This window comes from Musa acuminata, chromosome BXJ2-6 (genome assembly GCF_036884655.1).
Source record: "Musa acuminata AAA Group cultivar baxijiao chromosome BXJ2-6, Cavendish_Baxijiao_AAA, whole genome shotgun sequence".
In the NCBI taxonomy this organism is placed as follows: domain Eukaryota; kingdom Viridiplantae; phylum Streptophyta; class Magnoliopsida; order Zingiberales; family Musaceae; genus Musa; species Musa acuminata.
The window spans coordinates 1,113,982-1,137,143 of NC_088343.1; the positions used below are offsets into that span (position 1 = coordinate 1,113,982).

The 23,162-nt window shown below is 39.2% G+C and overlaps 3 protein-coding genes across 7 annotated transcripts; 1 reads left to right on the top strand and 2 right to left on the bottom strand.

The window, feature by feature from the left end:
• Positions 1 to 739: 739 nt before the first annotated feature.
• Positions 740 to 14,262, top strand: LOC135614117 (uncharacterized). Of its 3 annotated transcripts, none has more exons than XM_065111143.1 (15): positions 740 to 1,066; positions 2,080 to 2,214; positions 3,095 to 3,242; positions 3,458 to 3,540; positions 5,932 to 6,009; positions 7,950 to 8,159; positions 8,865 to 8,993; positions 9,124 to 9,777; positions 9,925 to 10,117; positions 10,198 to 10,391; positions 10,543 to 10,647; positions 10,742 to 10,881; positions 10,972 to 11,250; positions 11,850 to 12,168; positions 13,948 to 14,262. In XM_065111143.1, the coding sequence occupies exons 1-14, from the start codon at positions 827 to 829 to the stop codon at positions 12,112 to 12,114; spliced, it is 2,853 nt and encodes a 950-aa protein (XP_064967215.1). In that variant the 5' UTR covers positions 740 to 826; the 3' UTR covers positions 12,115 to 12,168; positions 13,948 to 14,262. The 3 variants fall into 3 exon arrangements, with proteins under 3 accessions (XP_064967215.1, XP_064967216.1, XP_064967217.1); XM_065111144.1 differs by having other exon boundaries at positions 5,950 to 6,009; XM_065111145.1 differs by lacking the exons at positions 740 to 1,066; positions 2,080 to 2,214 and adding an exon at positions 2,811 to 2,940.
• A 314-nt stretch (positions 14,263 to 14,576) lies between these two features.
• On the bottom strand, positions 14,577 to 15,383 carry LOC135613384 (uncharacterized). Its single transcript, XM_065110410.1, has one exon. It carries the CDS (start codon positions 15,189 to 15,191, stop codon positions 14,826 to 14,828), a length of 366 nt encoding a protein of 121 aa, XP_064966482.1. The 5' UTR covers positions 15,192 to 15,383; the 3' UTR covers positions 14,577 to 14,825.
• Positions 15,384 to 16,433: 1,050 nt separating this feature from the next.
• On the bottom strand, positions 16,434 to 21,804 carry LOC135614118 (phytochrome C-like). 3 transcript variants are annotated; one of them, XM_065111147.1, is made up of 6 exons: positions 21,536 to 21,800; positions 19,304 to 21,387; positions 18,379 to 19,195; positions 17,259 to 17,552; positions 16,776 to 16,981; positions 16,434 to 16,703 (listed from the first exon to the last, which is right to left on the bottom strand). In XM_065111147.1, the coding sequence occupies exons 2-6, from the start codon at positions 21,363 to 21,365 to the stop codon at positions 16,651 to 16,653; spliced, it is 3,432 nt and encodes a 1,143-aa protein (XP_064967219.1). In that variant the 5' UTR covers positions 21,366 to 21,387; positions 21,536 to 21,800; the 3' UTR covers positions 16,434 to 16,650. The 3 variants fall into 3 exon arrangements, with proteins under 3 accessions (XP_064967219.1, XP_064967218.1, XP_064967220.1); XM_065111146.1 differs by having other exon boundaries at positions 21,524 to 21,799; XM_065111148.1 differs by lacking the exons at positions 16,434 to 16,703; positions 16,776 to 16,981 and having other exon boundaries at positions 17,265 to 17,499; positions 21,524 to 21,804.
• Between the last annotated feature and the right edge of the window lie 1,358 nt (positions 21,805 to 23,162).

Below are 23,162 nucleotides of genomic sequence, written 5' to 3' on the forward strand. Positions count from 1 at the left end.
GGAAAAATCATCGGAATAAAAGCATTACGGCTACTAATCCCAATCCAGTTCCGAAAGAAAACCATAGTCAGCTGTCTGATTAGCAATCAAAAACTCAAATCACAGAGAGATCGAGATAGCTATACGAAAGGTACACGGATTCGATTATTACAGCGATACACGTTGTCACCAAGAAGAAGATGGAAGAGTCTGGGACGATCGACGGAGAAATGCGGGAGGAAGAGGCCTCGAGATAAGATCGGGAGGAAACCGATGCTCTCTCTTTCGATCGCCAACGACCATCGGAAATAACGACATCGTTTCGAATTCGAGGGACGACAAGGCGCCCAAACCGCGCCATAAATAGAGGTCCCCAAATGCGATTCCCACATCACCGTTACGATGCATCAATAACAAATCCAACGGTCGCTAGTAGCCTAGTAGTGGAACAATGTGGTACTGATGAGACAACCGTATAGTATTTCTACTTTGATGCATCAATCACGGATCCAACGGTTACGAGCAAGTTTCTATAAATATCTAGTCCGTAGAGTTCTTCCCACCCACAATACAATACAAGCCCACGAGCGAGAGCTTCCTGACTCATAATAGGGCTCATTGAGCCCATTAAGGCCTCCAATTCATAGTCACATCAATAGTATTTTTTATTTGTAGAAATTAACATAAATATTTTATATGTTACGTTAACACCTTACGGGGACGACTTAAGTTACCATACAAGATGGCACACGAATCATACCAGATCCCTGCTAATCGTGTCACGATAAAACCCTAAAAACCCGACCTATCGTCTTCTCTACTGACGTCTTCCTTATCCCGGCCGTCAATGGCGAAGACCGCCGCCCGCTCCGATCCCTCCAAGAAGGAGAAGAAGAAGAAGAAGGGGAAAGGGGCAAAGCGTCTGCCCTTCGGCCCCGCCGCTGCTGCCATGAAGGCGGCGAAGCCGCCCCCCACATTGAACCCCTTCGAGACCATATGGTCTCGCAGAAAGTTCGACGTCGTCGGCAAGCGACGTAAGGGTGAGGAGCGTCGTATCGGTCTCTCCCGATCTCTCGCCGTCGAGAAGGTGCTAGACTTTCTTCCTCCATCTTCTTCTTTTGCCATCATTATATCCCCAAAATTCTACTCGTTCCTTTAGACCGTCTTTATTTTCTTGTTTGAATTTATCTTTTTATGGTTCTACGAGGTTCGTGATGATTTAAAGGTAGACGCACTTTGATGGAGAAGAACACTTTTATCACCATGAATTATCATCTCCCATAATCTTTGTTTCTTGAAAAGGCTTTTCATAACTTGCTTTAAGTTATTTTTATGGTTTTACTGAACTCTTGATGGTCGAATGAAAGATGCAGACTTATTAAAGACGAAACTTTCATCATTTTGCTTTATCGAAAAGATCTTTTTCATTTTTTGTACATAGCTGCCTTTGAGGGTTCTTCTTAACTGTTCTTGGGTTCTCAGTGACATGGGAAGATAACTTTTGATTACCATTGATGTCGTCTCTTATCATTTGTGTTCCTCGAAAATATGTTTGCCTTTTATTGTTTGAAGTTGTTTTTACGGTTCCTACTGAGTTCTTGATGGTTTAAATAAAGAAACAACCTGTTGGAGAAGAAACTATACGTTGGGTTCCCAATAAAATAGGAAGAGAACGTTCATCATCATTTATCTCATCCCTAATCATTTGAAATTTATGATTCTATTGAGTTCTTGATGGTTTAAATAAAGACGCTTCTTGTTGGAGAAGAAATTAGGATGGAAAAAGAAAATTTCATCACCTTCAGAATTTCTGTTACTGGATAAGATTTCTGTTCTTTCATGGTTCTACAGAATTATTAACCGTTTAGAGAAAATGGAACTTATTTGGAGAAGAAATTGGAAATTGCATCTCTTTTGGCTTTTCTTCAGTTTTCACAGATAGAGGAAGAAACTTCCATCATCCTCATCTCTCATCATTTTCATTCCTTGAATATATCATACTGCATAGTTATGGCCCCACTTTAAAATGATGACATGTGGCATGTTGTTGAGAAGATATGAAACAATTCTTTTGTTGTGATTCTTGGTTGTCGATGACAGAGGAAGGAAACTTTGCTGAAGGAGTATGAGCAAAGTGCAAAGTCATCCGTGTTTTTGGACAACCGAATTGGAGAAAAGGATGATACTCTACAAGAATTCGACAAAGCCGTGTTACGTCTTCAACGTGAGCGCCAGGTTGTATTTTCTTCAAATATGCTAATTTGAACTTGCTTTTTCCCAGCAATCTACTCAATGAATTATGTGATTTATTTCCATTTAGCTTTCTAGCTCTGTGAATGTATATCATTATAATATCTCCTTGGGTTCAGTTGAATTGCCATCTGTGTTTGTGACACTTCTTATGGCTCTTTCTTACAACTTTTCTTCGGTTTTATATTTTAGTTATAAAAGTTCAGTTCTTCATTGTTTTTCTTGTGTAGTTGTCCATCATCGGGATGCAGTGCCTGATATATTAATTGTCCATCTGGAAATTTCTTTCAAAAGTATCTATGGATTATTACTATAATACAATTATTGCAAATAAAAATAGGAGCGTCAATACCATATCATCAGCTTGTTTGGTTTACATTCAGTTTAAGTAGCGTCGATAATTTCAGAAATGCACTTGGGAACAAACACAGCAAAAGTGGAAAAATAGCACCTCCTTTGTTCATAAATTGTATTGAACTTCAGTTGGCATGTCTTTTTGTAGATGGTCATGGTATAAAAGGGTTCAAATGTCAAATCCCGAGCATGTTCCTTGGATGTAAGTTCTATTATCAGTTACTTTGCGTTTTTTGTTTCTAAAGTTGAAGAGTATTCCTTTGAAGCAATTGCATCTTTTTGTGAGGGTTTCCAAAGAAGATAGATCGACTGAGTTAAAATTTCCATTTTGCATGGAAGCTCTACTCTTTCAAAATGGTATTCATGCTTTTGGATTTACTTTATATTTATTTCAGTCTTTCATGATTTTCTTCATATATTTTGGTCTGATCATTAGAGTAGAAAGCAGTGAATGGAAATTAGCGAATATATGCTCAAATCTGATGTTAGTTGTATTACTCTATCTTTTTAGTTAAAGTTGAAAAGAACTAGCAAATACAATTTGTCCGATGACGAGGAAGATGATACTACAGTTGATCAGCCACATTCCTCTGACAAGGATGATTTTGAGGATGAAGTGCCCCTAGATGACGATGAAGATGCTGATTTCAAGAATGGAAGTGAGTAAGCTCTTCCTTGCTACAATTCCACTGTTATGTGATGCAACAAATGATCAACTACAGCTATACTATAATAGATCAGTTTATTGCCATGATCATTTGGGTGGAACAATTAATTGGGTCGTGATTTGTACCTTCAACTTTGAACATATGCATGGATGATCTTTTTTACATAAACCTTTTTATATAAAAGACAATTTAATTGTGTTTTCCAGGTGGTTTAGCATCGCCAAAACATTTGAGCTTGCAGTCTCTGCCAAATTCTTCAGAATCTAGCTTGCTTGATGGAGAGGATCAGGTAATGTTCTGTTTCTCTATTTAAATGTAATATCTTTCTTTTTCATGGAATTTCTCATGACGATTTGGTGACTTTAGTGATATGGATCTGTCTTAAGGCATAATGATCTAAATCTCTTTGTTGATCTGTCTGTTACTTTATTTACTTCCAAAAACTCATGAAGATTTGGCTGGCTTCTAGCAACTAAAAGTTAAGAATAGATCTTAGTTGCTGCTAATTTCATTTATTTTATTTTTCAAAGTTTGAATTTGTCTTCTGTGTCCTTTATTACAAGTTAAATTGCATCAGTTTAAAGTATATGCCTTCTTGATTTAGATAATTGAATATCATCAGCTGCATTGGCTTAATAATCTGATGATAAATTTCAATGCCTAACCTTTGACAATGGTTGAGCAGCAGATTGATCCTTTGATGGATCGACCAGTTGATGGGGCAAAAATTTAATTTTTTAAACATGTTCAGAAGTCCTCTGGTGCTGGTTTATCTCGAGCATAAATTTATTTCAATTTTATACCTTTCACTGTTTGTTTCTATTTGTCTTCATTCACAGCCTTCTCTGGCTCATTCCATGTTTCATGTAATATATTAGGAGATGATATTTTTGGGTGATTCAACTGAAATTGTTGGATCTCTAATTGTATACTCCATCCATAATTCAGGAACTTTTTTGTTTGTACCTAATCTGTTTGATCTAATTTTGTGTTGGACTTCTTTTTGCTTGGTTCTTTCTGACATGTCTCAGAATATAATATCTCTAATTACCAAATATTTTTGCATATTGTTCTTTAATTATTCAAGCTTCTAACCAATCCTTTCTTTAGTTATTAGCAACTGTAATACTCATTTCATTTTTTTCATGTTCATAACATTATCACAAACTTTTATGTCTCAATTTATTTAGTTTTGGACCGATTCATTTTCTCCTTTACCATCTTGATTTAGCCTGGATCAACATCCTTTCAGTATTTCATTTCAATTCTGGGCAGGTCTGCTGCTGTATGTCCTGCATACAGTTTTTGGAAAATGTTCTTCAACCACCTTATGTCAACACCCATGTCATAGTGGAGCAACCTCAATGTCTAACAAGTTTTGATTCTTCTGTGCCAAGGCCATTTTTGTGTTTAATAAATGATATAGTGCCAAGTTGAGTTGTTTTAATATTATTTAGTCTTCATTAATAGAGGTTTAATAATCCACAAAAAACTTTCTAAAATTATCAAAGCACAACATAACTAAAATTTTGGTGTCTGTTTTAGAAAAATTCCCTCGTGCTTACAAGCATGGTTCACATTATCGATCTGTACCAATGTATTGACCAGTTGTCGGTATGATACATACCGAGTTATACCAAGTGTACTAACACATCATATACTGGGGGTGTATTGATGTACTACCCGTATCGATCCTTTATCGGACCTCGTACCGCCCATACCGAGCAGTATGCTTCGGTATGTCAAACCTTGCTTGTAAGCAAAAAATTGTTTGCAATGCATCTCAAAAAGTTTTGATCTCTCTTCACAATGTGCTTACAGGAGATGGCTCTGAGATGAATCTGAACCTCATATTTGGATGTAAGCAATACTTTTCTAATAGCAGGTTAAATATGCAAAGCAAAACCTAAAACAGGCTTGCATTATCAATGACCAAACTCATTATCCTTTCTGAGTAATACCATAGAAATTAAAAAATTACTTGGAGATGAACATGATATTACTGAAAACTAGACGTGCGTGAATAAATTTAGCATCAGTATGCAATTGCTACACAATCATCACATCAATATCTGATAAAATCTAGTTCAGTTTGTTTAGCACATTTTATGTCAAACTTTTCACTGATAGTGCTTTACAATTTTACATTCTGGCTACTGGAGGAATGTTTGAGCTTAAAGCTCCAAAACATTGTTTAAAAAATGGAGATAGCAAGTCAGATTTGTGCATGCTTTTCAAAATTTTTGGAGATCTTCTGAATATTCGAGTCACCTCCACACAAGCGCAAAGGCTATATATCTAGTGTATGCATTTATATAACTCATGAACTTGCCCTAAAAATAATTTGCATAAAACAGAAAGATACAGGGAACACCTTAAGAATTTAGTGATGCTTTCTTATCTCGATCCATGGAGTCTACATTTGATCTAGTTAGGGCTTTAATGTTCATGAAATTTGCATTTGTTTCCTTTGCATAGGTTATGAATTCATATATAATTAAACATGGCAGTTAGGATTGTACTTCCTTTCTCCATGTTCTTGTTTTTTTTTTTTGAACCTTGTCAAATCTTGTGTCTGGAGTGTTTCTTTAATAAAATGAGCTTATGTGTTCATTTATGCCTTCTTAGTTATATAATAATTAAGCTTTGTACTCAATTAAATTTTAGATGTTCACAACAGAGTATTCTGACTTGGCAGACACACAAATCTAAGAAGCAAGTGATGATGGAGATAATCTCAAAGAGCAAATTTTACAAGGTAGGTACTAGACATTATAGATTTGAATTTTTATGTTGCTTGTTTATTTTCCTTGTAATATACTGTTACTAGGTTTATATAAGCTTGTTATCCTTGAGGTGTATTTTACTAAGAGCCATCATATCAACATCCTATTTGTCGTTATTGCATATTGTTCGTTGGTGGTTCTGATTCTGCAGCATGTTTAAACGTCTTATCTAACAAATTTATGTAATGAGAAAAGACAGAAAGGTGTTGATAGAGGTTATTACTGGTTCCTTACTGATTAACTGTTTAGTTTGTATTTTTTTGTTGATGCTAATAAACACCATTGGTTGTGTATTAACCATAACTAATATGTTGCATTTTCCTGATTGTAAAAATTGATGACTCTACTTATGACTACTGAAAGTTAAAAGGCCTGTACTGTGCCTCAACCATTCTTGGTTTCAAATGTCCAGTCATCTTCTACTTAAAGATTTCGGAAATATGGAATGTATTGGCAACTTTAATGCCACACTGAGGTTGCTCCCTTGCAGCCTGGGGCCAGTTATTGGATCACATAATTTTTTTGCTTTTAGTGACAAGGCTGTGTTCCCAGACTTTGTATTGGCAAGGAGCATGTGGTGCCCTTTTACTAATTATTACTGACTTGGTTGTTAAAAATAAATGGAAATGCTATCATGACTATTAAAAGTTACAAGCCTCTTTATTTTTTTTATTACAATTTTTGCTGCCAGGTAACAATAGTTCATTAAGCTTTAGGAAACAGGAAACAAATTTGCAATGCATGAGACTATGAGAGTCACCTTAGTAAATTTATTCGTCATACAAGTATATATTTTTGGAATGTTTCGGACTGTTGAAAGGAGAAAAGACCAAGAAATATATGTTTTTGTACTGGATTGCCATCAGAGCGGGGGGAAATAGGCTTGAGACACTATATTACCTTTTATTATACTAAATTCATTGATATACCAAATTTCTCAGCCATTTATGGCTCATGAAGATACTCAACTGGACAGTACTTAGATTCCTATTATGACTATAAAACTTATAACACTTGTATATCACTCAGTTGTACATTTTTTATCAAACAAATCATGTCTCCCTGAGATGAGTTAGGTCTCAAAGCATTTGAGATAACTTATGAAGCAGATGAAAATCTGGTTGCAATGTAACTGTCATGTTCATCATGCATATCAGTAGTTGACTGAATCTGACCAACTGACCCTTATTTTCTTGTACTTATGGTTCTCTCAATTGCTTGAGACCCTTAACTTACTTGCTTTAGATCTTCTGAAGAATATAAACTACCTCAACTTATAGACTTATATAGCTACTTGTGGAGAAATTGAATTTATTGAAGTTCATGGAAAATTTCAGCTAAACCAATTTGGAGTACAGACGGGGTGCATCACAATAGCTTCATAGTCCCCTCTTTCTCTGCCACCTTGACATCCTAATCTAATTTTTCGCCTTTTGTCTTTTCTCATTGACAATTTTATAATCTAATCACACCTTAGATTGTCTGAATGGTTAACTTTTTATGTAAATTTTATGTGGTTCATCGTAGAATTTGGGTCTCATCTGTCTGGCTTGGATGGACAAGCACATGATTCCATATTTGGTATACATAGCCATGCTAAAAGTATTAGAAAATAAACGTTAATTAGTTAATCCTCTTGCAAATCATTATTAATATTTCTCTGTTCTCTGCTACCATGTCAATCTGGATTCTAAATTTTGTTGGAATTCTTGGAGGCATTTTTTCATCATGACATCATGTTGTTTAGTCCATGTCCATATGTACATGCATCGGTGTTATCAATGTACTTAAGGTGGCCTGAGCAAACTTGCATGTTAGTTATTGGTAGTGGTACCATACATTGTTATACAGTTGTAAAAGGATCTTTTTTATTTTTATGTTTACATGTGGTTATGCTTGTGAAACATTGTAGGCCCAAAAAGTAAAGGAGAAAGAAGAAGATGAAAGTCTAATGGCGAAGCTAGATGAAGACTTTAGTATGTTGGCCCAAACAGAGGCACTACAGGCTTTATCTCATCCAAGTAAGATGAATGCTTTGAAGGCTTTGTTGAACAAGGACATCAAGAGGGAGTCCTTAAAAGAAGGATCATCAGGTTTATCAGACAACAAACTTATTGAGAAAGTATGTAAACACCACAGCTTGCTTCCTTTAAACTTGCTAAATGTGTTGATGATGTTTTCCAGATGTGTCTCATTTATAACTTCTTTTCTTTGTTTTTCATATTCAGAAACTCTTATTTAGTTGCTTGTTAAGTCAAATTCTTCTACTTCTCTAAAGGCTTTCTTGAATATTTCTAAGCATTGAACTGAACATGAGATAGCACAAGATTAATTTTTTTATGTCAATTTTTTATTGATAACGTTATATCAGCTGTTTTTCTCATGCATCATGTGTTGTCAAAGAAACATTTGTTAGATTTTAATTCCATTTTCTATTTAATTAATACTCTTGTGAGGTTGTGTGATCATTTAAGGAGCAATCTCAGTTCACTTTTCAGTGTTCCATGAGTAATGCTGCAGACAAAACTTGTCAAGGAGGCAAAACTTTCTTGTTTGATTCTGTTTGTCAGAAGTTGTCATTTTCTTATGTTGGAGTGGTGACAACTTTCTGAATAGAAAGCTTTCAAGCAGCTGTCCCTTTATTGAAGACATCCTTACCAAGGCATTCTCTTTCGTGATGCTTGGATTTGATGAAACTGCTTTTGGACAATTTGCTGCTTTTTCTTTGTAATTCTTTTTTTTTTCCCTTCATTTGCTGTTGCAAAACTGACACGACTGAATTTATCTCATTTATGTTAGCATCATTAACGTTTATTGTTTCCATCAGGGTCATCCTGATGCTTATGACAAACTTGTAAAAGAGCTGGGTTCAGATAGGAGAGCTCATGCATCAGACAGGACAAAAACTCCAGAAGAAATAGCCCAAGAAGAAAAGGAGCGTCTAGAAGAACTGGAGGTGACCTTGCATTGTTTTAAGAGACGATGTTTTACATCTCAGATGTCTTTTATTCTTTAAAGAAGTGATGTTGTGGCATGTTAAACTTGTTTAGTGTATCTTTTTTTTTTCTTGTTTTGAATAATTTTAGAAGCAACGTCGAGAAAGGATGCTTGCTACCGATGATTCTACTGATGAAGGCAGTGATGATGATAATGTAGAAATACAAAATTCAGCATCAATTAAGATCAGACCTACTTCTGGGGATGATCTTGGAGACTCCTTTTCCATTGCTGATGATGTGACGGGCAAAAAAGGCTGGATTGATGGCATATATGAACAAAATGATGCAGATAATCAAGATGAAAGTGATTCATCTTCCCAGGATTCAGAAGGTGATGAAGATAATGAAGGAGATGGTGATGGGAAAGATGGTAGTGGTGATGAGCATGTAAATATATCCACCATGAAAGATTGGGAGCAAAGTGATGATGATGATGACGGTCTGAATATGGATGGTGAAGAAACAGAGAACATTGATGAGAAAGAAGTGGCCATTGGTGATAAGCTTACCTTGGATTTGCATGAAGTGAAAACTAGTTCATCTCATGAGATGAATGCTGCTGGAAATCTGGCTCCAGCAAAAGAGAAGGAACTTCCTTATGTAATTGAAGCTCCAAAGAACCTGACAGAGCTATGTTCCTTGCTGGATAGCCGTTCAGATGATGAAGTTGTGGAGATCATTAATCGGATTCGAGCATACAATTCAATAAGACTTGCAGCAGAAAACCGGAAGAAAATGCAAGTATGTCATTTTTGGTTTCCATTTATTGTCTATTTTCCTTGCCTTTTTCTTTATATAAGTTCCACTGGGCATTCCTTTTCTGAAGCTTTTATCATTTTATGTATGTGGATGAATTTGTTCTCTTACGTTTGATTCTTTAACTTGCAGATCTTCTATGGTGTTCTGTTGCAGTATTTTGCTGTTTTAGCTACTCAAAGTCCATTAAATTTCAAAATTATAAATTCACTTGTTAAACCTTTGGTAGAGATGAGCGCAGAAACCCCCTATTTTGCAGCCATTTGTGCTAGGCAGCGACTGATACATATACGAACTCACTTCCTGGAGGATATTAAGAACCCAGGTTTGGAGACATATAATCATGTTAACTACTGTTTGGAACATTGACTTCATCTTAAAGTGGGCAACTTGTTTGTAATGTAGGAAAGAGCTGCTGGCCAACTCTGAAGACTTTGCTTCTGTTGAGGCTCTGGTCACTGGTATTTCCGTGCTCTGATTTTCGTCATGTCGTTATGACTCCTGCACTTCTCCTGATGTGTGAGTATCTGATGCGTTGTCCCATAAACTCGGGTCAAGATGCAGCACGTGGATCTTTTTTGTGTTCGTTGGTATTCTCGGTAGGTGTGCGATCTCTGTTTTTAAATTGGTCTAATTTGAAATTACTGGCATGTGTGGCTGCACTTGTATGTATCAATATTACATTCTTTTTACCTAAGGTACTTGGTGGTGTTGTCAGAAAAGCTTTTTTTTTTTTTTTTTTTCCTGTAGGTGTGTAAACAATCCCAGAAGTTTTGTCCTGAGGCTATAATATACTTGCAAACACTGTTAACATCCTCCATAGAGTTAAAACTTGGACTTCAACAACATTCACAGGTTTATTTCACACCCTTAAAATATTTGTGCTGGAAGATGATTATCTTATGATATTCTGGTTGCTAAAGCTATTGTTGTCTGTCTTCTTTCCCAGTTAAACCATCTTATGGAGATTAGAGTGCTGAAACCTTGGCTCCACATAACTGATCAGACATGTGCTATACATCCTCTTGATTTCTTTGCAGTCATGGAGATGCAAGAAGAGTCACCTTTTTTTGCCACTGACACTTTCAGGCAAGTACAAGGTTCTCTTGATGTTTCTTGCCTCTAAGAATGTTCATGTTTCATTGTTCTCTGTGTTATGCTCTCTTTCTTCAATGGCAGGGCCAGTGTTCTGTCATCAGTTTCAGAAACACTGAAAGGATTCATCATCATCTATGAAGGATTCAGCTCTTTTGCAGAAATATTCTCACCAATTTCCAATTTGCTGCATGAAGTGTTGCAAAATCCTAACTTGCCAGGGTTATTACGAGACAAGATGCAAGATGTTCTTGATTTGATCAAGAAGAAAACTGATGAACATCACATGTTTAGAAAACCGCTTCAAATGCGGAAACAGAAGCCAGTGCCAATAAAGCTACTGAATCCAAAATTTGAAGAGAAGTATGTGCTACTAAACTTGAGGTTTTTTGTCATTTATTTTTCATATATATATATAATAATAATAATAAATGGAAAAGCCAAATCTTTTTTTGGTTCATGAACATAGGGTGCTTATGTTGTAAATAAATATACTATTCACAACATCTTTGCTTTTTGTATCTTTTAAAGGTTGTATATAAAGCCAAATCTTTAGTAGAGTGATGTTACTGGCAGGAACAGATATAAGTGTTGCTGACACTTAAGCTTTTAAAATTTCTTGGGTGCCATTGCTTGTGGATAGGTGGATAAGACAAAGCAATCTTAGATAGGGTCAAAATCCAATTTTGTTTATTTCTTTCTGTTTGGGGGGCACATTGCTTGTGTCCTCTTCTTATACATGACTCCAAACTTTACCGTTCACTTCAAACTAGCTATTGAGAGATAAGACTTTGGTGGTGTTGTGGCATCTTTATGGTTCTTGTTGTTTATATATCTTATTTAAGTGAAATTATTTAGTATAATTAGTAGTTAACTAATTGAAACTTTCTTCATTTTGTCACTTTCAGTATAATTCTTGTGTAAATGCAAATATATGATTCTTATCTAAAATCTTTTTGCAGCTTTGTAAAGGGTAGAGATTATGATCCAGATCGAGAGAGAGCAGAGATGAAGAAATTGAAAAAGCTCCTTAAAAGTGAAAAGAAAGGAGCGATACGTGAACTACGAAAAGATAGCCAATTTGTGTCTGGATTAAAAGAGACAGGTAGGTTAATGCAGGAAGAAGAAAGAGCAGAGAAATATGGAAAGGCTATGGCTTTCCTCCAAGAACAGGAGTATGCTTTCAAGTCTGGACAATTAGGAAAAGGCAGGAAGAGGAGGAGATGAAACTTAGCTTCATTTTATGTCTGGTTTATATGTATTGTTTTCAAGCTTTACAAGGTATGCTACAGCTGCAAGTATTTTATTTTTATTTTTCTGTTCATATCATTCCTGTGTTTTACTTTTTGCTTGGTTTATATCCATCTTTTATTTGCTTTTTGCTTGGTTTATATTCGTCCTATTTTACCTTTTCTGGCTCAGGTCATATCCATCCTATATTTTTCTTTTTGCTTTTTGTTGGTTGTTTCGGGCATGTGTTTTAGTTTAACAAACTGTGTAAAATTTTAATGTCCTAAATACGTTTTGATGATCATTTCGTGCATAAAAATAGAATTTAGTGGAAACCCTTAATCTAGTTTTTTTATCATGTTGTTCGAGGGGATGCTAGTGTGGTTAGTAACTTTAGTTTCTCTTGTAGTTGTTGAAATTCATTAACGTTATGAGAGAATGAAACAATTGTCATTCGGGTGTAATTCAAATTTGGATGATGTTGGTATTCCAGGCAACATACTGTTCTTTTCTCTGTTGTAAGTCATTATTTTTTTTTTGGTTACCTTAAATGCTGCTGGAGGGCTAGAGACAACTGAAAGTCAAATTAGCTAGCTCTTAGGTTGACACTTCTCTTACATGGCTTGTTTTCCTTGAGATATTTGAAACAGTTCCGGCACTGTGTTCTAGCACTAGTTGTTGGTATTGAGCCATATGTTCCAGCATTAGTTGTGGGTTGAACCTCAAATACCAGTGAGTTTGCATGGATCGGATCGGTAAAAGGTCCCAAACATCAATCAGTAAAAATTGTCTGACCAGTATTTGATACCTGATTCTAGAATCTAGAGTGCCAAGTTTGGGACCTTTTCTTATGCCTTTGCTTTCATTTGACACTGTAGCTGTGTAATTTCAACTCCAAGGCACATTACTTATAATTTGACATGACCAGAAACTAGACGTTCTTGAACTTTGAGAACCTCACAAATCAAGAATCTCTTGCAGCTTCGGCAACTGCTCAATTTGGTCTGTTATAAATGTGCAGTGTCACATGAGAACCACTGGGATCAGGAAGCACAGGTAGCCCATCTGTAATTAAAAAAAAAAATACAAATTACTTTGTGGTTCGAAGTACACATAGTGGTCTTAGTTGAATCCCAATTGATTCATTTAGAATATTCTGTGGTCTACACTCTGTGCGGTGGTACCATATCTGTCTTGCGGAGCGGAAGGACAGTAGTTTCCTTTAACTTGCCTTTGGTGTTCATTGATTTTTTTTATTTTCAAGAGAAACTCATGACAAGTGTTTCTTAATGACCACTTGCAAATAATAGACGATGTGCTATAATGTTAGTTTTGCAGTTTGTATGATTTGTATTTACATACTTTTTAACTGTGTGAACAACTAATCAGCTGCTGTCAGCCCTTGTAATGTAGTTTATTACCCATTGTGATGTTTGCCACATGAAATGCTTAGCATATTGATGCTACTTCACCTAAGGGCTAATCATTAGCAATGTGGAAGTGAATTTCTACTATTGGTTTTTTTTTTTTTTTTTTCTGTCCAATGTGTGTAAGACAAAATATTTGTGCTAACACTTCGAAGCTTCACGAGTTCTTTTTTTTTTCTTTTTTTTTTTCTTCGGGTTGAGCACATGGTGCAGACAGGGTGTATGATCTGCCACCCTGAGCAGGAGAAGACGGGCCTTTATGCACCATAAGGGATTTGAACTAGTGATTTAAGTTGCCCAAGTTGGCCGTCAGCTTTTAGAACTGCATTATCAACGAGATTGTTTAGCCATTATTGCTGTTTACATTCTCTCGTAGACTAATTAGTGGCTCTCCAAATTCCAGGAGTCTGCAAGAGGGTTGTTCTTACAGCTGATTCCGAAAAGGGCTTTAGATTAGTTTGAACTTGCAGAGGTATTTCCAACCAAAGAATTGAAGAACTCAAGTGTATCCTCCAGTTAGGGTTTTAGATTTGGTTGCCCCCTTTGTGCCATTCTATTGCATATCTTTACCAGCTCGAGCTTGTGTTAACTTAATTGTTTCTTAAATTATTTAAGCTAAATTTTTATTTCCAACATAAACGGCCCGTAGTTGGCTTCATTATGTATAAATATGCATCATTCAAGCTTTTATTTGAGCACTTGAGAAATCGAAATATCAGCTGCGATGGTTCGTCTTCTCGACTGTAATAACAACAGTTTCCATGCATGCAACTGATAGCATTTTGCTAACAAGATGTTAAGAATGGTGAGATTAAGCTCATGGCTTTGAAGCAAAAGCCGCGGATGTTCTCCAGAGTGCAGCTTTACGGGGAATACTTTTGAATTCCCATGCCGTCGTTGTGCCCCACCCCCGATAGTTTACACCCCAACTGCATCACCGGATCTCCAACATAAATAATACACAACTAACCTATCATTAACATCACCCGATACCAACAGAAGATTTATACGCTTTGCATCAATTGGTTTGGCTTACGATAAGAGGCCATGTCTTTTTATCATCGAAAAGAAAAGAAGTGCATTATAGGATTACATATATTTTTATTCCCGAATTCCTCGGTGCAGAGGAACGGTTGTTCTACAGTACCCTCCTCTCTCTCTCTCTCTCCCTCCATTGGCGGGTCCCAGAGGCGCGCGCCCATCATTATCACTCCACGCAAGCGACCTGCTCCGCGTTAACCAGTTCCGGCGGAACACGGGAAAGCTCCTTTTGTCTCACTCTCACTGTGACTTGCGGCGCTCTGCGTCCTCCGCCGCCGCCTCTTCTCCTCGCCGCTGATCCGTCACGCCGTCCGCCGCCTCGTCGTAGTCCCTCGTTAGCTGGCCGTCCTCCGGCCGGCCGGCGACGTAGTTGATGAGCTCCTCCCCGGAGGTCTCCCCCGGGGGCGGGGAGATCCGGAGGAGGACGGCTACGGCGACGAGCAGGAAGCCGGTGGAGACGAGGAGAGGCCAGAAGAAGCCGGCCACGGCGGAGAAGCTGGGGCCGAGGCTGAGGAGGGAGAAGAGCGCCGCGACCAGAGCGGCGGCGACGGCCAGGTGGAACCGGTGCTCCACCGCCGCCTGCATCAGCTTCTCTTGGATCGCCATGGGGAACCACCAAACCCAAGCAAGCGGAGGCTTCCTCTTCTTGCAGAAGTGAAGAAAGACAGGATTCTCTTCTGCTGCCAAACCTTTGTTTTCTTGTCCTTTCCCTCTCTCTCTCGTTCTCTCGCTCCCTCAGGGAGAGAGAGAAAGGCAGGTACTTCTCGGTCGGTCTCCCCAAAGTACCCCTTACACCTCCGAGATCTCCAAAGTACCCCTTACATCAGTCTTTAAAGAAACCGTCACAATGATTACAATGCACATCTCATTAGAAAACAGCTATATTTATTTCTTATATCATTTATTTATGATCACAACAGCAATTGACGGAATGAATTAATAGAATGTCCCCATTTTGTCAACTACCGTCGTAACGGTTGTCGCTTCGGACACCGCGTCTCGACAGGGGACGGACTTGGCATTGTTGGATTTGCTGAGGGCAAAGATGGGCGGAAGGCAACGTTAGGCTACGGTGACGTGTCGACCACGTTCTTCGATGCGCCAAAGGCATATGATAAACTTGTGGGCAGAGAGGCGGGGGCCACCGTCACGGCCTTCTCAATCTCCAATCGTGGCCGTCGGATTCGGATCCGACGGTCTTCTGTGGCGATCTCTTAATTCACGGGTTGGACCAATTGCCAAGGACGTTTCACGAAGACGATTATTAGAGCCACATCTGTTGCACATGAAAGAGAAAGAAATCATTTTTTCTTTTCTTCCCCAACTTTGCTAAACACTCTTCACTTCCATTTTAATATGCTTATCTCAATATCAAAATTAATTAAAATAAATTATTATATTAGAACTTCGATAAATAAAAGATGTAATTTGGGGTGTGTGTATACTTAGTCACATTGTAATTTGATTAATGAATCCAATTGATTTTGTAATTCTAGACATCTGTTTGCTGTGAGGTAATGCTTTGGTTTAGGAAAATTCACAAAGCACATACTAACCCATTAGCTTGGAAGTTAAAGCTGACAGTGCAATTTCCATTATTCTTGTTTGTTGTTTCTTTGCCTCTGACCATAGCCAGTCTAAGCAATTGGTAACTGCAACTGCAGCACACAGCTGCCAAAAAGGATGGTGATGACAGGATATTCAATTTAGGAAGGTCATAAAATCCTTTTTCTACTTGTGTAATACAAGTTGCTCCTGCAGAAGCTGCCCTGATGTAGTTATGCAGAAGCCACATATAGTCTAGACACTGAGCTCTCTGCATGACTAATAGCATGAATCGAATAATCGTATGCGCAAGACAGTTTAATCGTACTAATATCATTAGTATGTGTTCAGAAATCACTCTGCAGTAGTAATTTACAGAAAGCCTAGATGGTAGGAGTCATCGGAAAATACACACATTTATTTCTCATAGTTCAGTTTGCCGGTTGCCTCGGTGTTCCATTTATGTTTAGCAACCAAACGCGCACTATGTTTGTCGGGGCCATTGTTGCTTGATTCACTATTAGGCTAAATGAAGTTTCTTCTTGCTTGTCGATGAACCATGAGTCCTCGATCCTGCACCAAGTAGGCAAGTAAATAAGTCAGATCGGTAACAAGTTATCGGGTTACTGTAACATCTTCGCCCACCTGTGTGATGCTGAACCAAAGGGAACTCGACGAGAATGATGAAAGATGATCTCTCTGCTTCTCTAAGATATTGTACAGTTCCGTTCATGATCTTCACAAGCTTTTGGCTGATGAAAAGACCGAGGCCTTCCCTTGACATACCCTGACTGTGGTGGAACATCTCCTGCACCAACGTCTCTGGTATTCCTGGTGCTGGATGAATGATCCTGAAAATAAAGTATCATTATTAATTTCTTCAGTGCAATTGATCTTTGATTTACAGTTGAATGCTGTACAAGTTTACTCGTGTCTTCAAAAGATCACATACTATCCTGCTAAAAGCCTAAAACAGTGAAATAATTGATGTTCAGATTCCCGTCAAATCAAATAATTGATGTTCAGATTCCCGTCAAATCAAATTCATCCCTGAGAACACTCCACATGCATTAGATAGAGCATTCCCCTTGGAGAATTTTTCAGCATGAGTTTTCAGAACTGGACTACCTGAATTTGAGATGAACTACTTGCACTCCGGTTCCTATACGTTCCTTTCTTGGAATGACCTGAAGTGCGATTGATCCATCAGCCACCGGTGCAAACTGAAGAGCACTTGACAAGAAGTCTGCTAGAACCTGCTGCAGCCTCAAGTTATCCCCATACAAATACATAGAAGATACTTCCGCAGGCCAATCTTGAAGAAGCGCCACCTCCCGTTCCCTGCTTAGAGCCATGCCTTGGTTTATGACTGCATCCAGAGCTTCACCGAGGTTAAACTCTACTGTGTTCAGCTCCATATAGCTGTTAGGAAGTCATGCCTGTTAATAGGTGCTTATGTATACTTGAGGCCAAGAATGAACCGATTAACATGAAAGCCTAAATTGCAAAAGCCAGCATGCTTGCAAATTCTATGTGGGGATCCACACAAACATTTGTCACTTTCTAAAGAGTGTCTCAGAGTATCAAAAACTCAAAATGATGTTTACTGCAAGAAATTAATCTTTTATGAGGCGGAAAATAAATTTGAAAAAGATTAATAAATTTTAATATCCATCACTTATTCCTCACACAAATATATTACATTGGATTTTGATGTTACATTCTACTCTGCAGCTATTTTTCACATAATGATATAAATCATGCATGATTACTCCTGAACCAGATTGTGAACTTGGTTAAAAGTATAACAGCTTTCGAAAATCTCATATAGATTACTCCTGCAGCTCAAATTTTTAGAAACAACAAATTATTTTTGTCAATTGGAAATTTGCTTGGTTGTTAAGAAATTCAACATCATCAAATGACAGACGTACATGACAACTTTAGGATCTGGTCACATGGAACATAAGAAAGATACTCATTTACCATGTGTTTATCTTGACAATATATTGTGGCTAATTTTACCCCCTAAAAAGTCACTTATGATTGTTCACACCAAAAGTATTTTTTATTCTCAGTCTCTGAATGGACTTCAGATGCTTCTGAACAAATGAATAGCATATCCAGAACCACAACTTTGTCCCGGGAGGTCTAATTATATTTCTAGGAAAGCTAGGCAATCTAACTTCCGCAACCCTATTGATAGATAAATTTCAGGCAAAGTCAAAATAAGAAATGAAATGCATACCACTGTTCAATGCTATCTAAATCCATGTCATCTAAGATCTTTGCCAACTGCTCTTGGCAGAGGGCTTTCCTTCTAAGAAGTTGCTTCTGCTCCTCAGTTAAGTCAGTTGCCTCCATCAAGTTTTGCGTAAATGTAATGCCGTTTAGTGAGTTCCTTATTTCTTGACGAAGATAAGCTAGTTCCTTGAGACTGTTTATCGCAGCTTGTTCAGACAACTTCTGCACTTGCAAGGCATGTTGAAGCTCTGGACTGGCAACACGCATAAAGCATAATGCCCCAGTATTTTTCCCCTCAGAATCAATCCTCTTGTTTGCGGAGAGCAATGCCTCAACATACTTACCATTAAGGTCAAAAAATCCAAATATAAACTTGTCGGCATCTTCGCCTGCCATTACACCATTCAATACTATCCTTAACTTGGTCAATGTGTCATGGTCCTTGACCCGACAGCCAAAACCATGAAGACAGAACAACTCGCCAACAAGCATCTTGTCAATTGCATCCTTCCTCTTTATGCCTGATACCTTTTCCATGGCTGAATTCCACTCGAAACAGCAACCATACTCGTTGACTATAAAAATAGGGGGGATCAGCTCATTGGGATTTTGCACTATTGCAACGTAATCACCTTGAATGCGAGTGTACTTATCCATCATCAGTTTCTGACTGGTCACATCTTGCGCGACAAAGCAAACACCAACAATATTATCCTTCACGTCACGGCTGCAGCAAGAATTGACGACTAGGATCACAGAGCTATTACTTTCCTGATGGCTGAATGACTTTAGTTTAATCTCAATGTTTTTCTCTTCCTTTCCTGCGTTAGCATCAAAAAGATATGCATGAGGCCAAATACAAATGCAACATTTAAGTGGTATGAAATTGACTAGAAATAGAGGCAAGATGCGCTAAAGTATATGCTCACCTTGCAAAGCCAAGTGCAGCACATTTTTTGCCACGTCAACTGAATCATCCTTGACAATATCAATCAGAGGCATCCCAATAGCTTCTTGCACAGGTAAACCAGTCAAATCTGCTGCTTTGCTATTCCAGCCGTTTATGTTACCTGATGCATCAATTGCCCAAATGGGCACACTTGCAGTTTCAATTAGACGAACCATTTCATTTGTAACAGTACGCAGTTCGTCCACCCATTGGATCTTGGTTGCATCATCCGGTGATGCACTCACAATTATCTTTGAATCAACATCAACAGTCTCTCCTTGCAGAGAGCCACGCAATATGAGCTGCAACGAATGGATTGCATCCATTTCAACATCCTCCCAAGGAAGACTCCTCCTCTTCACAACCTCTAAGAAGGCCTTAAATGAAGTGCGTGGATGCATTCTTCGGTCCTCATCGTCTTTATCAACAGGTTCATGTTTAGCACCGCCCCATATGATCTCCTTTGCTGTGTGTGACCTGAACCAAAAGAGAAAATCCCTGGAAGAAATCTTAATTGCAGCCATGCCACAGACTGCATCTCCGAGTTCAGCAGCACCGGGATAACCTGCTTCTGTCATGCTGTCGGTACTCAAACCAGTAGAACCATCATGGCACTCCACGAGCCATGCTACGATATCCCTTATCTGTGCTTCGGTAGGTGTTGTTTCGAGCAGCCAAACCTGGTTTCGGTAATAAAGTGCAGCACCATCACACTTAACAAGATCCATAACATTTGGAGACCGGGTGAAGATACCAATTGGTGCATCACGGAGAAGCATATCACAAAGAAGAGTTTGTGTTCGAAGGATGTGCTTCTCCTTTAACTGAGCTCCAAGCTCTACCTCTTTGTTCAGCTGCACCCCAAATACCTGCATGAGGAATTCGCAGGCATATCTAAGTGGAAAAGGGATAAACCTCGGACTGGTGTGATGACAAACCAGCAGCCCCCAAAGCTTCCGCCCCTTGTGCTGCTGATCACCACCTGCTTCGTCTTCGTCCTCACTGATCGTGACCGACATTACAAGAGACGCAGTGGAGCCCATGTTTGCCATGTACTGAGAGTGGCAACCATGAGGTGCTCTCAAGGTCGAACCACAGAGACTCAGAGGTTGAGTCAATCTCTTGTCCTGGATCACTTTAACCGGTGGAGCAGAACAGTCGCATATCATCCTAACCTTGTTCTTCATGAAGAGAAAACGTGAAGCCTGCGGGATATCAGTGGCAGGGTAATGCAAGCCAAGATAAGACTCCAATTCTGGTCTCCTGCACTCAGCTATGACTTCGCCATGTTCGTCTTCGTGAAACTTGTACGCCATCACCCTGTCATATCCCGTAAGATCGCTCACTTCCCGTACCAGAACATCACACAAGAGGGAGATGTTCCCACTAGGCAAAGACTGCAGCCTCGAAATGGCTTTGGCAGCCAGTTTATAGGATTTCAGCGCTCCTGCTGCCGTCACCGGTACATCGGCAGGGTTGACAGGCTCCAAGTCTATCACCAATCCCACATCAATCCGGTGCATAATGGCGTAGAAAGGCTTGCCCGAGCTTCTGCAATGTACCAATATGGGGTTGAGGAGATTGACGTCGCTGAAGCCAGCGGCCTTCTGCAGCGCCACCGAGCTCGGAGATCGGAAGAGAGTTCGGATGTCGGTGCCAATCGTCAAGGCCTCGCGCTGCTCCATGGTGGGGACGGCGTGCGGCGCCAGGTCGAGCATCTCGGGCGCATTCTCGCTGTAGGCAATTATGGCTAACGTCTCGTCTTCGACGGCCAGCAGGCACCCAAAAGGCTGGATCAGCTTCCCGCGCTGCATCGTCTGCAGATATGTGGAGACGGCGGAGGAAGGCACGGCGCTGCTGTCGGCGCCGCTCGACCGGTTGGCAGCGCCGATCGAGGAGGAGTAATCGAACGGGTGATCGGGGTCCTCGAAGTCGGCATGGAGCTTGGCGTCCAAGGTGGTCTGGGCGACCACGCGAGCGCTGTGCTTGGAGCGGGCCGAGCTGCTCCTGGAGCAGCTCGCCCTGTTGGACCTGGATGACATCTCTCACGTCCCCGCTCCGCTCCTATCGACGGGAATGCCGGGGGAACACCGAGGAGGAAGAATTCTCTTAGTCAATTCGTCGAATTGGGGAACGACGACAGATGCCAAGAACAGATAATGAAATCGAGCGCAAGAGTACAAAAAAAAAAAAAATTGACCTCGCTACAGACCGAAGCGGAACGAAAGGATGCAGAAAAGGAGAGGAAGAGGGGGAAGAAGGCAAGGCGAGGGTCCAGATTCCTCTCTCCACTTCTCCTTTTCCTCCATCTGCTATCCCACCCTCTTTTTTTTCCTCGGCAAAGTCTTTTGTTTGGTCGACAATTCTCTCTAAAACCCCAATAAATCCCCCACAAAAAGAAACAGAGCTCGAAAGGAAGCGCGACAAAATCCTCGAGACGATAACCGCGCGGACACGAGCGGATGTTTATTAATTGATGTACCAAGTGATTGGATCCAGAGAGAGAGAGAGAGAGAGACCTTTTTATCTACACGATATTACTTTTATTATTATTATTAATTCTTTTTCCTTCCAAAGCCAACAACAAGGTTTATTTTATTATGTAGAAGAAGAAAATGAAATATTAAGGAAACACTGAAAATTAGTGGAGGAGGAGGAAGAAGAAGCCCTTTGTAGGTTGTAGCAATTAAACACGCCATAATCTCGTATTGTTTTTTCGAGAAAAGAAAAGAGAGAAACCAAGGGAAAATTAAAACAATTCAAAAAATGTCACGTGAAATTATAAACTCGGACGGGCCCACCCATCACTGCAACAGACATGCGACATGACGAGAGGGGAGCCGGGGCACGTGGGCTAGACACGTGGCTTTAAGATTGTCACTAGAATTCGTGAGCCGACGACCACATGTTGGCCCACCATCACGTGTTACGTGGGCCCTTCCATTATGCTTTCGATCCGAATTGGTGAGTCTGCCTGTTACTCCACTGCTGGTTCCACAGTTCCGCTGCTATCACGACAATATTTTTCTGATATTTCTGATGTATATAAATATATATATATATATATTAAACTGTTTGTTTTATATCAAGACACTACACAAAATGGATAATGTGTGCACATCCCAGTTGGCACGGCAACTGTTTGTTTTATATCAAGACACTACACAAAATGGCACATGTTTCTGCACGTGGTTTTCCTTCTCCGCACACAGTAAGTAAGCAATACAGTGAAGAATCACAACGGGAATATTCAGAATCAACCATCTCCGATCGAGGTGTCAAAAGAATTGCTGATTTAAATTGACATGCGATGGATCAAATATGGAGTCATAGAAATGATGATTAGCCTGTGTGACTCGAGAGCGACCCACCCTTTTATGTATGATACAATATGTAAGTACATGGTTGTTGGATTTAAAATTATGATGATTAATACGATCATTAATGATTAATCTGAGATATGTAAAATAATAACATATTAAATCAATTTTTAAACATCACGTGACCGATCTATCTCGTGGAAGAGTTGTATCAATCTCTTATCGATGTTGTACTTTAGAGTTTTATAAATTTGGCCCCGACATAATATGTCTGTCGGCTGCTTAAGATTGAAATGTCAATCACAACCGATGGATATCACCGTTAGATAGATGACATGGTTGACAACTGTTGTCCACGTGTTATATTCTCGCATTTACTGTCATTTCTTGTTACTTCCCCAGCGCAGTATTTTACGACCTACAAGATTGGTCACTTGGATAAGGCAGGCAACACGGTAGCACGTTAGGTAGTGAATGAAGACGGACAGTAGGGCTCCTCTTCCAAGCTGTATGTTCTCA